At 37.9% G+C, this 12,565-nt stretch overlaps 1 protein-coding gene across 6 annotated transcripts in view; it reads right to left on the bottom strand.

The window, feature by feature from the left end:
- The window catches only part of mid2 (midline 2), a 156,537-nt gene that overhangs the window by 129,475 nt on the left and 14,497 nt on the right, over nt 1–12,565 (bottom strand). For 2 of the 6 annotated variants that reach the window (XM_058797639.1, XM_058797640.1), the window contains exon 2: nt 8,354–8,484. The exons of 1 other annotated variant lie outside the window; for it this stretch is intronic. In XM_058797639.1, coding sequence (XP_058653622.1) covers nt 8,354–8,484 — 131 coding nt within the window. Of the gene's footprint in view, nt 1–6,765; nt 7,070–8,353; nt 8,485–12,565 lie in introns of those variants that run through there. 3 more of the 6 variants (XM_058797645.1, XM_058797646.1, XM_058797644.1) reach the window with 2 other exon arrangements.

Genomic DNA, 12,565 nt, shown 5'->3' with positions numbered 1-12,565 from the left:
ATTTCCCATACACAAGAACGGAATGTTGTATATGGATCCAAGATTATCCAAGGTTATCCCGTTTCATTTAAGATGCATAAGATGGGTACAAACTTTCCCAGCATGCCTGGCCGATTCCTTAAGCGGTATGCCAGTTTGCTTTTGTTAGTGTTGTGGATAGATTTCCTCTCCCAAGCTCTGGAATCCAGCAGGCTGACTGGGTGGCAACAATGTGAGTCTTTATTTGCTCCTTAAGGCAGAGCAAGACACGCCTACACATGGGGAACGCGAGAGTGCAGTGATCCACATGCCGTGGCCTTCAGCCCAAGAAGGACGACAATTAAACCAGACAAGACAAAACTGCAGGGCTCATACAGAGACACTCAGGAAAATCTGACACTTCGTGAGTCACAAATAACTGTGACTTTCACAGTCGCTAGTTCACATTGCTGTGTGACTGTTAGCAAATCACTTCATTTCAAACCAGTAATGCAGTGGGAAGAAAAATATAAGTGAATTTAGGCGCTACGGAAGTCAAGGAACTAATGACTTACTTTGTAGGTTTTAATCGCTGCGTTGGCATTGACTAATTACACGCATTTGCATGCTCTCACCATTTCCCATGAACCGAAATGTGGGCACATAGTGCATTTCTTGTTCATGTTCAGGGTAAAAAGATGGAAGAGAGAGTCCAAATGAACGGGAGATTTGTGATGATGCATCAAAGCAATCTGTCTTTCTTTTTCTCTGAGTTTGTGGGACTGCTCCGATCTGAGTGTAGCAATTAGCTTATGGATGTTTTCTTGCGAATGCAAATATCTGAAATGAAAATGGTGACCTGACATCTCCTGAAATAAATTTATGACAAACTGCAATACCCTCCATCCATATAATTAATATTTGGGCAAGCAGCATTTTGAACTAAGAACAGCAAAATGCAAATTGCTAGAGTACTTTAGCAGTACGGGATAATAAAATATGCATGAGCAGAAAGAGTCCTTCGCTTGTTAGATCTCAATATGTCAAAAACCTGTAGGTTTTGATCATATAAATGTAATACATTTAAACAACAGCTGGAACGCTAGCAAAAATAAGGGTGACACAGCAACTGACATGGCTTAAAAAGCACACATTAGCTTCAAGAAGCATACAAAGTTCTCGCTAATAGGACGACATATATGTTGTCTATTACACCACCATTCAAAGTTAGGGGTCAAGACCTTTTTAAAAAAAAATGTTTTAGTATTTTTACTTGGAAAGGATGCATTACATTGATCAAAAGTGAATGTAAACACATTTATAATGTTAGTAAAGATATCTGTTTCAAAATAATCAAAACATATTTTTAAATTGTATACAGAACAACTATTTTTCCATTGATAATGAAAATAAATGTTTATTCAGCAGCATTATATAAGAATGATTTCTAAAGGATCATGTGACACTGACTGGAGTAATGATGCTAAAAATTCAGCTTTGCATCACAGGAATAAATTATTTTTGAAAAATATATTAATGATATAAATAATATGCTTTTCCTACACATAAAATATGTTGATAAAAACAAAACATGTTGGCAGGGCAAGTAAAAACTGACCCCACTATGACACCAGAAAGTAACCTTATTTTGAATCCCATGAATGTGAAAAATGGCCCAATTTTCTTGAACTCACCCTATTCTGATAAACACTGAGACATTGTAGGTGGCTGTTTAGAAAGAAAACTTGTGACTGAGACTAAACAAAATAATGAAAGTCTGGCATCAATGGCATCTAATCCACACAAGAGAACTCTACATTAAATGATGTTGGCTGGCCAAGGGATACTTAAAGTTTATCTGCTGTTCCTTTTGGTCATTACACAAACACCCAATGTCCCCCTTGGAGTCTAGACAACCCCACCCCGCTGACTGGCATCATATGGCTCCCAACAAAACAAAACAACCAGAACAATAGCATTGTGTCTAAACTCTCCCATTGAGATGATTACAAGCTTCAACATCTGTGCTACTTCCATCAGCTGAAGGTGACATGTTTGACCTTGAGTAAAATACTCGAGTAAGACTATCTGTATTGTTCAAACTGGTGCCAAACCCTCTATGAAGTTAAACACTGTCTGTTTGTTTTGTATGGAGAGAGAGGTGTGTTCGTCACGGGCTGAAAGACAAACAAATTAAAACCTTCTGAAAGCCGCTGGTTAAGGAGTTGTTTGAATGAACTAAAGATAGCCAGTGGCTGATTTTAAAGGTTTACGACAGAAAAAGCTATGACTAGTCCTTGAAGGAATTTGTTGAAGTCGTCTCATGACCCGTCTTGACCTTGTCATGCAATTTTTTCCCACAACAACCATCAGGGATTCATGAAAATGTTTTGGAGTGTGCTGAGGCATACTGACATTGTTTTGATACTGGAAGACAAGACAATCTTTCTGGTTTGGTGAATGTCTCGACATCCATCTCAGTGACTCTAATGTGCATTGTAGCTAATGAGCTTAGAGCAGCGTTAATTATTTCAGCAGGAGAAAAATGACAATTTACAATGTCTTCTAAATGTCTTGTATAACAGCTTACACTGTGCCACATCCTTTAAAATGAGATAAACTGCCACCATACTGAAAACTGAAAAATTGAAATTTATGGTGATGTCCTGTGTCTCGGAAGGAAAAGGGAAATTGTAGGAAGCCACACAGGATGACACTTTTATGAGGCACCAGTATTGATAAATGGTACAATGAAAAGATTATACTTACGATAAAAAAAAAAAAAGTACATTCCTAAAAAAATATGGTTCTTTATTGGCATTGATGGTTCCATAAAGAACCTTTAACATCCATGGAATTTTCTATTGCACAAAAGGTTCTTGGAAAAAGGTTAAAATAATCTAAAGAACCTTTAGATTATATATTTAGTAAGAACTGCTCACTGAAAGGTTCTTTGGAGTAACCCAAAAGTGGTTGAGTAACCCAAAAAACTTGTATTTTTAAGAGTGTATGGCTTATCAAAGTAGTCCATAAGTAAATAAATCCATGAATCTATTGAGAGACATTAAAAAAAGAAAAAGAAACATTTCTTAAAATCTTTTTTTTTTGCAACATCTGCAGCATTCAGCAACTTAACAACCACAAGTTCACTATATGCTTTTTTAAAGATTCAAATTCTTTTGACATACATTCTTTAAATCATTTTGTTGCTTTCTTGGTTCCTCAAAACTCTTTTCTAAGATACTAGAGAATATATATATATATATATATATATATATATATATATATATATATATATATTGTTTTTTTTTCTTGAATTTGAAAAGGTTCTCCAGTGGGATCAGGCTTTAAAACCCTATTTGGTTCTATATGAAACGTTTATTGCAGCTTTAATTCATTGTTTCTATAAACAGTCCCTAAAATAGACTCTTTAGACACTTAAATGGCACTTTATATCAGATACTATGATTTGATTCCACTAAAAATGGAATGAAAGTCACATCAGAATGAGTTTATTTGCCATGAGGGGCTTCATATCCTAAACTCAATATGGAGCTCGGCCAGCACTGGGGCATTTGTAATGAACCGCTCTCAACTGCACAACGTCACCTCGTCTTGACTCTGGCTCAAAACAAAATTAGTCATACCCATTTCAACAGGCCTGCATTATTTGAAGGCTCTCCTAGAAAAAGCTGTGTGCATTGAGATGGCCTGCCATGCAGTCAGCTCCATTGTGTCATCATTCAGTGAGAGCTCAACATGCAGGGTGAAAACAGAAGGAGAGTTTAAATCAGCACACTAAGTATAACCGAGAACCACAATATGAACAGTAAATCAGTGCGAGATCACTTTCTGGATTGGCTAAAGAGTTTATGGAGCGAAAGATAAGGATACAGCAAAAGATAGATGGGAAAAGTGGGAGGCTGTTACAGCGAACGTCATCACAGCAGGCATTACTGTCCACAAGCGATTAAGCCTCATTGACACAGTAAACTATAGAAATGCTTAATATAGGACATTTTAAAATCAACCTTAAGGCCACATTTACATAAGAGCTGGCATGAACGCAGGACTCTCTAATTGAATATTAAACCCCTGATGAGAAGCTAACAACATTAACGGACCCCCTTCCTAATCTCCACCAGGTTCCTGGCATCATGGAATCATATCTAACACATATCGCAATATTTTCAGTAGATATATCCTCAAGCTCTTCAGCAAGCTTTCTCAGGCTGCCTTGCCTGAGATAAGAATAGTACATAGCCTCAAGAAATACATTTGGCACAGCAGGTCAGCCACGGAAAATTACCTTCTGTGCTTTTTAATATCGAGAAACTTTTCTTCCCTTTGGAGCTACAGTGGTAGTGAAGAAAAGAAAGCTCTTGGAACATGGCATCAGAGTTGATTTTCTGTAAATATAAGAGGACTTTTGGATACTGAAGCCTTTGTACATATGGGCACGGATTTTCTCATGTGTCACATAACACAAGGGTGGTCTAAATTGGATGTTTGTTGCTAGTTTAAGAATGCCCTACAATACTGGCAGGAAGTTGAGACTACTCAGCATAAACAGAAGAAAGGCTGAAACAACACTGAAGGAGCCCTTTTCAACTGCTGGGTACTTTTTAAATGCATCTTAAGGCTAGACAGAGTGCCAACATGATACCTACCACTTCCTCAAGAACAAACTATCATATGAACAGGTCTTATTATTATCATCACAAACTAGTTCTGTTCTTTCTAAACAAGCTCTAAGGACCGGTTCCAAGTGGTGCAACTGAAAAGCTGAATGTCAAATCAGTGCTGACAGCACAGCCGGTGACACAGGTGTCGGTCCCCCGCGGATATACCATAAGCTTAGTGTTACTATGGGGATGACAGTACTTTTATGAAAAAATGCCACCAAAATAACGCAATGCATTGTAACCTTAAATTATGTATTCAGATGCAATATGGAAATCAACTGGCTACAAACAAATGCCCCACATGAACTGCACTGAATGAAAAACAGACATTTTCAACACGGAGGCGTGTAATATGCTTCCTCATCGCTAAGGGCAGGTACACCTACACACTGTTCTGATATTTCTGCCATGAGAACAGAGGATGTCAATTTTGTTTAAGATACTGACAAAGATGCAACGCACTGAAGCTGTACATGATATAAAGGAACAGTTGACCTAAAAATTTAAATCCTGGCATCCTTTACATTTACAATAAAATACCTAACTACATAATACTACTATTGTTAGAAATTGCAACAAAATAGAAATATAAACTTTTGAACTGCGGGTTTCGTCTGGTCAGAGGAGAACTGGCCCCTGACTGAGCCTGGTTTCTCCCAAGGTTTTTTTTTCTCCATTCTGTCACAGAGGGAGTTTTGGTTCCTTGCCGCTGTCGCCTCTGGCTTGCTCAGTTGGGGACACTTAATTTCTAGCGGTTATCGCCGATTTGATTGCACAGATACTATTTAAACTAAACTGAGCTAGACAATGACATCTCTGAATTCAATAATGAAATGCCTTTAACTGAAAATTGAGAGTTTAATCTTATCATTATACATTACTGACACTCTATCCTCCAATTTGATACTGTTAAGTGCTTTGACACAATCTGTATTGTTAAAAGCGCTATATAAATAAAGGTGACTTGACTTGACTTTACTGTGGAACTCAAATCACCACAAAATTGGCCACTCTTTTGCAAGTTAACCATTCAGTGTACTAGCTTAGCATACTGCTAATTGATTAAACTGCTACCTTAGCTTACGCTCTATAAAAATGTTACATTTTTATGTGTTTTGTTTGATTGCATTGTAATCACCCCATATACTCTTATATAGATACATGATTTGAGGGAAGAGCCATTCGAGGTGGTGTCCAAAACCATAGTGTACACTGGCGAGTGCACTCATTCAACCCCATAATGCATCTCAAGTACAACTGATAAACACTCAGCTACTAGCTTCTATAAAATACCTGATGTCTGCAGCAAATCCAGCACGTTCAGCGTCTAAATTCTCTAACTTGGTTTTTATTCACTCATTCAGTGATATTAGTAGGAGTGATGTAGGACGTAGTGAATTTTCGTATACAGCCCAGTTTTTTCATGACACTTCTTGAGCTGTGCAAACTGATCTGGTGGCAATATGACATGAGGATGAATAAATAATAGGAGAATTTACACATTTGGGGGAACTATTCATTAAAAAAACACTTCCTTTTATAATGTAGCCAACATTTTTATATCTGCATGGTGACATTAAAAAAATTGCCTAATATTGCCTCTCCTTGGTAAATGGCTATTTTGTGCTTTCTGTCTTTCTTTACCTCATCTCCCTTTCAAGACATCTAAAACGTCCAGAGAAACATCAGAACACGAGCTTAATGTAAAAAACAAGACAGACAAAAACAATTTGGGGGGGAAAAAGGCAAAAATATATAGGCCTATTTAGAAGAAAGAAAAAAAAACAAAATGAAAACTGAGGAGGAGGCAGCAATTGGATCATGTTGTTCTTGCACATTATCCAGAAGCTTTCATCACCGGAGAAGTCACATGTACCTGCCGTATTTTCTTTCTTTTTTATTTTTTTACAGCAGTTATAGAAAAACACAGATGCTAGTGCAAATATGAACAATGTAATCTACAGCAATAACAACTGAAACATAACTTTCCATAATGTAGATATAATGTTACATTCAGAGTAAACGAGTTGTTTATCTTCATGATAACTACTAGGATACTAACGATCTGTTATGTTTTAATTGTTCCTAAAACTTATAAAACTGCTAAAATACATGTACTCACCTTGATTTGCAAAGACAGTCCTTTGTACTTCGCAGATCTTGTTGCAATAGTAAACAGTAGCGCTGATGTTACCACACCGAGCACGCTGAGTGTGTTTGTTGCGATTGAGATGCGCGCAGAAGTTTATGGAAATCGGTCGCCAGATCCTCAATCCTCATGTGCATTTTCATTCGCTTTGAACGAAGCAATAAACACGCGCGAATACAGTCGGCTCTGTGTTGACAGCGTCCTTACTGTAACAATCAAGTCTGAACGACGCGCGTGACGCTACACCTCCCATTCCACTGGCTCCACACACAACTACTCCCCACGGACACGTGATCATCCCACGGGAATAGCTCTCATCCCTCCCTCACCGGCGGCTGGTATCGGTTACACTGGCATCGCTTCGGCAGGACACGTCCTTTAGTTCGGCTCTGTCGATTCCGTTGTATCCTTCTTAATGTCATGTGCATAGATTGTATTGGACAATGGAAACAAGTTGACAAGCATTGACAATCAAATCAGTCTGAGCTGAATGCATATGGATATCGACCTGGTTATATAAACATATCGACTAAATATACATTCAGCGTGAGAACCCTACTTTACAAGGTGGTTTTCTTAAAACTCTTGTCTGTTTTTAGTATGTTGTATCTTAAACAGAAGCGCACATATCCCTTTCAAACAGTTCAGTAACCACAAAAGTTAGATTACAAGTTAGTCAAAGCGGGTATTTTCACCTGATAAATAAATAAATAAATAAAATAAAATGTTGGCCCGAGGTGGTAACCATGGCAACAGTAGGCTGCTCTAGCATTTTTGTTCATTTCAGGATGGCACAAAACTGTCATTAAATATATTGCAGTAAAAGAAAAAAACAAAAACAAAAAACTTTTGGATTGTGTGAAACAAATTAAAAATCTTATACAAGTTCCATTTACCCACAAGTCACTGCATTAGCCTTCTGGATAGACCATGGATCTACACACCAATGGGAATTTACCCAGGTAACCATAATTTATTATAGTAGCCTACCAATAACTTTAGCTTGGTTGAAGCTGTGGTTATCATGGTACATTTTAAAGGGTTTGTCTTCATTTAATAAGCAGGATATTCTTGGTTGGAAGATTAAGTGGATAGATACCTGGAATCTAGTCAAGCCTCTCACATAATAATAATAATTAAAAATCATCTGAAGTCATCTGAAAGTATTATCCCTTATTTGTTAAAGACTGTTGTGATGTAAAACTTCTTTGTGGGCAGGGCAATCCAAGAATCAATCTATCAATCTATCAATCTATCTATCTATCTATCTATCTATCTATCTATCTGTCTGTCTGTCTGTCTGTCTGTCTGTCGCTGGTATTATTGCACATTAATCTCACATATAATAACAAAAAAGTAACACCCTGAATTAAACGTGAAATTTTAGAAAGAATGAAATCGTTTTTTCTTGTAAAACATACTCCAGTTATCTTCATTTACAACTTTGAACTATGACTGTAATAATAACAACTTTATAATATATATAATAATTATTAATTATAATAATTGTATTTATTTAGTTTACATTGATGGGATAGCAAACTTTGGTCTGTCCTCTTACCTTCTCCATACAGATTGTGAGTTATGAGGGCTGAGGAAGACAACTCGAGTCACTTTCTGGCACTTCATCACATTGGGCCTCCTCCACACGTGGATTTCCATGTGGAAAATCTTTGCTTGGAACACAGGTTTCTGCCAGAGTTCAGTGAGTATTCAGCATTACATAACAAGGCAGAGAAGAAAAATATGCACATGTTAGTTTATAACGTGCACTGTTATTGTCTGAAGTCAAACAAACAACTAAAGTAAAATAAACTACAGAGGAGTGACAAAACATACACTCAAATTATATGCAACATTTGAGGAGCCTGAGATTTGCTCCTGGTAAATTTTAATGATGACAGAGCGAAAGCAAAACATGGAATTGCAATTACCACCGTGTGACTATCCCTGACTAATAGAGGTTAATGCTTTGTAAAACCCTTCATGACAGGGATACTTTGATGTTCTACTTCTTTCTGCTAAACTTTAATTCTATTCCACCTCTCTAGACTTTCATTCGCATTTGCTCACATCAACATGTTTATCTAACTGTTCTTAAAATTTGCACATATATTAAGTGCCCTGCTGTAAACAGCTGACGTGAAAACAAAAATGACGTTGTGACTATGAAGCGTTTGGACAGCAAACAAAATGAGATCCCTTAAGGGAGCCTGCTTTTGAGAAGAAATCTCAATTCATTCACTTGCTCGGGACCCTCGTGGAGAGCAGCTGTGGGGAGCGGATGGATCTTTGTAGTGCTGTCATGACTCGCCTCCAAGTTCTCATGGCGTTTTAGTAATGAATTCTTCAGCAGCCATTTTTACCCTGAGCTCAAGGACACATTTGGGAAGTTTAAAGAGTCTATTATCCAATGGTTCTCTGCTAAAATATTTATACACGATTTAAATGAGAGCCCATTTACTGTACGAAGTGAGGGGCTTTTTCAGTTTTATTTCATTTTGTGTCTAAGCTCTAATGCTAAACTCTTCTTAAACACATTATTAAATCTTAAAGGTCCCATGACATGCTGCTTTTTGGATGCTTTTATATAGGCCTAAGTGGTCTCTAGTACTGTATCTGAAGTCTCTTTCCCGAAATTCAGCCTTGGTGCCACTACAAGCCAGTCCTATAATGAGCTTTCCTTAGGACGTGCCATTTCTGTGTCTGTAGCTTTAAATGCTAATGAGGAGGAGAGAGGCGGGGCAAGGTGGAGGCTGGGTGTGTGGTCTTAACCAGCTTGCAGCCACAGTACCATGCGCTACCATGCGCTAATGTTGACAGTGGATGTATCGCAATGGCTCGTAGACACTCAGTTGTTCAAGCTTTTCAGTTTGACCCAGAATCTGATCCGGATGGAGAAGCACCAGATGAAGAAGATGCAACTACAGCAGGATGTCTCCGAATGATTAGTTTAAAATATTGTGTCTGGATATGGTACTTTAGTTGGTTTGTTTATGTATGCTGTTACAGTTATTATCATGTAGCTAATGCTAGCTTACATTGTTGGCTTTTCATGTTGCTCTGATTTGCTATGGTTCTAAAGCTGTATTAGCATCTATATCAGTAATCTTTGTAGTTTAGAGAAGACTGTTCTCTGGATATCCAGGGCTCGGTTTACACCTATCGCCATTTCTAGCCACTGGGGGACCATAGGCAGGCTAGGGGAACTCATATTAATGTTAAAAAACCTCATAAAGTGACATTTTCATGCCATGGGACCTTTAAACTTTATATGTGCTTCCACAATAAGGGATTACGCCTACACTGTAAAAAAAAAAAAGTTGAGCAAACTCAAAAATCTGCTGAAGCTGGTTGCCTTAAAATTTTAAGTTGGCTCAACTTTTTTTTTTTTTTACAGTGTATCCTGCAAAGAGTGTCAAGAGTAGTTCTATGTAGTACGTGTAAACAAGAGCATTGCGGTTGTGTTGTACTGAAGAAAACTGCAGGCAAAGCCTGCATATTGGATGTAGCATCCTGTTCTGATTGCTTATGTTGAATTTTGAGCAGGTATCCCATGAACCACAGACCCTCAAAATACTAGAAAATCTCATTGTTTCATGGCAACTGCATCTGCAAATGACTACTGTGGGTGAACTGTTTACTACCTAGCATTATAATGTAGTTTAATGGTCCCTACCATGAAAATAGCCACGGTTGGTATATAATTGCCAGTTGGACTCTTACGATAAAAGCCTTTATTCCAGATGAGCCAATGGGGTGGCGTTCTCCCAGGGAACTCATTATCATTGAGCTGTTGACAGTAAAAGCCTGACAAATATCAAGCTTCACGATCGTTTCCCTTGCAGACAAGGACAGAAAATATTTAAGAGACACTCAGGAGTCTGAAGGAGCTGTGGAGAAAAACTAATGATCCAGTTATTGGATTATGCACCCTTGTGCTGATGCTTAAGTAAATAAAAACACATTTATCATGTGTCACACATTGTAAACACCTTTCAAGATTGATTGCAAACCTCAGCCTGCAAGTGCATGATGAAATTGATCTAACTTTCCATTTCTTTGCTCCTTGTCATCACGAATTGGCCAGCAAAGTGAATTTAGGACAAGTGTACTCCATATATGTTTCATTGAAAGAAAAAAAATCCTCTAAAAGCGGATAATAGTAATCTCAGATAAGACTGGGGTTGATGAAATAGTCTGTTGAGTTGGCACTCTAGGCCGTACGCATTGCCGGTTTACCAAAGCAATCCTATAAAGCTTTCTTCCTCCATGGTCCTAAGCAAATATACAACAGTCTGATCCAAGCTGAGCAAAGGCTTGGATTTCAAATCTCACAAAACTCATAGTCAAGGCTTTTTTTCCCAGGGTTTTTTTTTCGACCATATCGCAATCCTAGATTGTAATTTGAACAAGCTTCTTAAGTGCCTCTTAACTGTAGCCCTGGAAAAAGATTATTTTAGCAAACCTATGACACTAAATCAGCTCTTTATTCATAATTGTGCTGTGCAAGTTGTGTTTTATACCATACTCCTTCGGTTTCGAAGTGGAGATTACAGATTACATCTTTGATATCGAAAAGGAAATGACATATTTACAGAGTGGAATGAGATAAGATCACATAATATCTGATGAATCACGCCTCTTATAGCGTGAATCATTAAAGGTTTATAAATAGTTCATTGGATAATGGGGGACTCGGGCAGGTTCTAAGCAATAATTGATGAGACACAGTGCAGATGGGCCACGCTGCCTAATTAAGATCTGTAACTGATAACCCTGTGCTTTATTAATGGCCCAAAAACTTTTTAGAGCATTAGGCAAACTTAAGACCACTTAAACAATTAGAAACTCTGGTCACATTAGAGGACACGATGTATGCAAATGTACTCAGAAAAGGGATTTGAATTGTCTCATCGTTTCTCTACAGTTCACCTTTGTCGAGTCCAACTTCTACTTTTTCATTTTGCTCCCATTTAAGCCTGGCTGGCCCAAGGAAAAAGGCGGAAAAACGGTTTCCACCTGGGATTTGTTTTTTGATTGTAAAGCAATGAGAAATGTTGAAGCGCTTTTTGCCATGCTTCTCTCATCTCATCATCAAAGAGCCCAAAGCTCAGTTTCAATACAACCTCCAGAGAGCACAAGTTGATTATTGCTTTTTGAATTTTGCTAATTAAAAAGTGAGAGCAGCACATTTTTGTATAGCTAAAGTAAGCAGATTTTGTATAGCTTCCACAGAGCAGGGTAGAAATATATGGATGATTTTTAGCACTAAATGAATCTTTGATATATCCCAGATGAGGCAATTTAATAGAAAGATTCATTCAGGCAAATATAACATTATCATTCTTCTGAAATACTATATTAATCATATTAGGCCCAAATCAGGCAGTTAAATGCTTGCATTACTCTACCATAGCAGGTTGGCAGCTTCATTCTCTTTGAACTTAGAAAGTAGGAAACAGAAGTTCAAAAGCTTTCTTGCTGTATTGCAACCTCCAAGGAAATGCTTTCTTCTCAACTTGACCTTCGGACAAGTCCGAGGTTCAAAGTAATTACAAATGCTGAGCTCGGCATCCCTAACCTTTCTCACAGACATCTCCAAAAGCTGGTTGTTTTGAACCACATTTGGGGTCCTCTCTCTGCTGTGCATCTGCTGGTATTGGAAATGGCCCCCTCCAGCTATCATTAGCCATATCCATGCGCAGCACATGACACTGTCAGCCTCTGCGATTCAGATGGGTGCATTTATTGGTTGCCAAGTTTGTGAGAT

Source organism: Onychostoma macrolepis, chromosome 14 (genome assembly GCF_012432095.1).
Source record: "Onychostoma macrolepis isolate SWU-2019 chromosome 14, ASM1243209v1, whole genome shotgun sequence".
NCBI lineage: Eukaryota > Metazoa > Chordata > Actinopteri > Cypriniformes > Cyprinidae > Onychostoma > Onychostoma macrolepis.
Note: the sequence above shows the minus strand (reverse complement) of the source record. Positions and strands in the feature narration are given on the sequence as shown.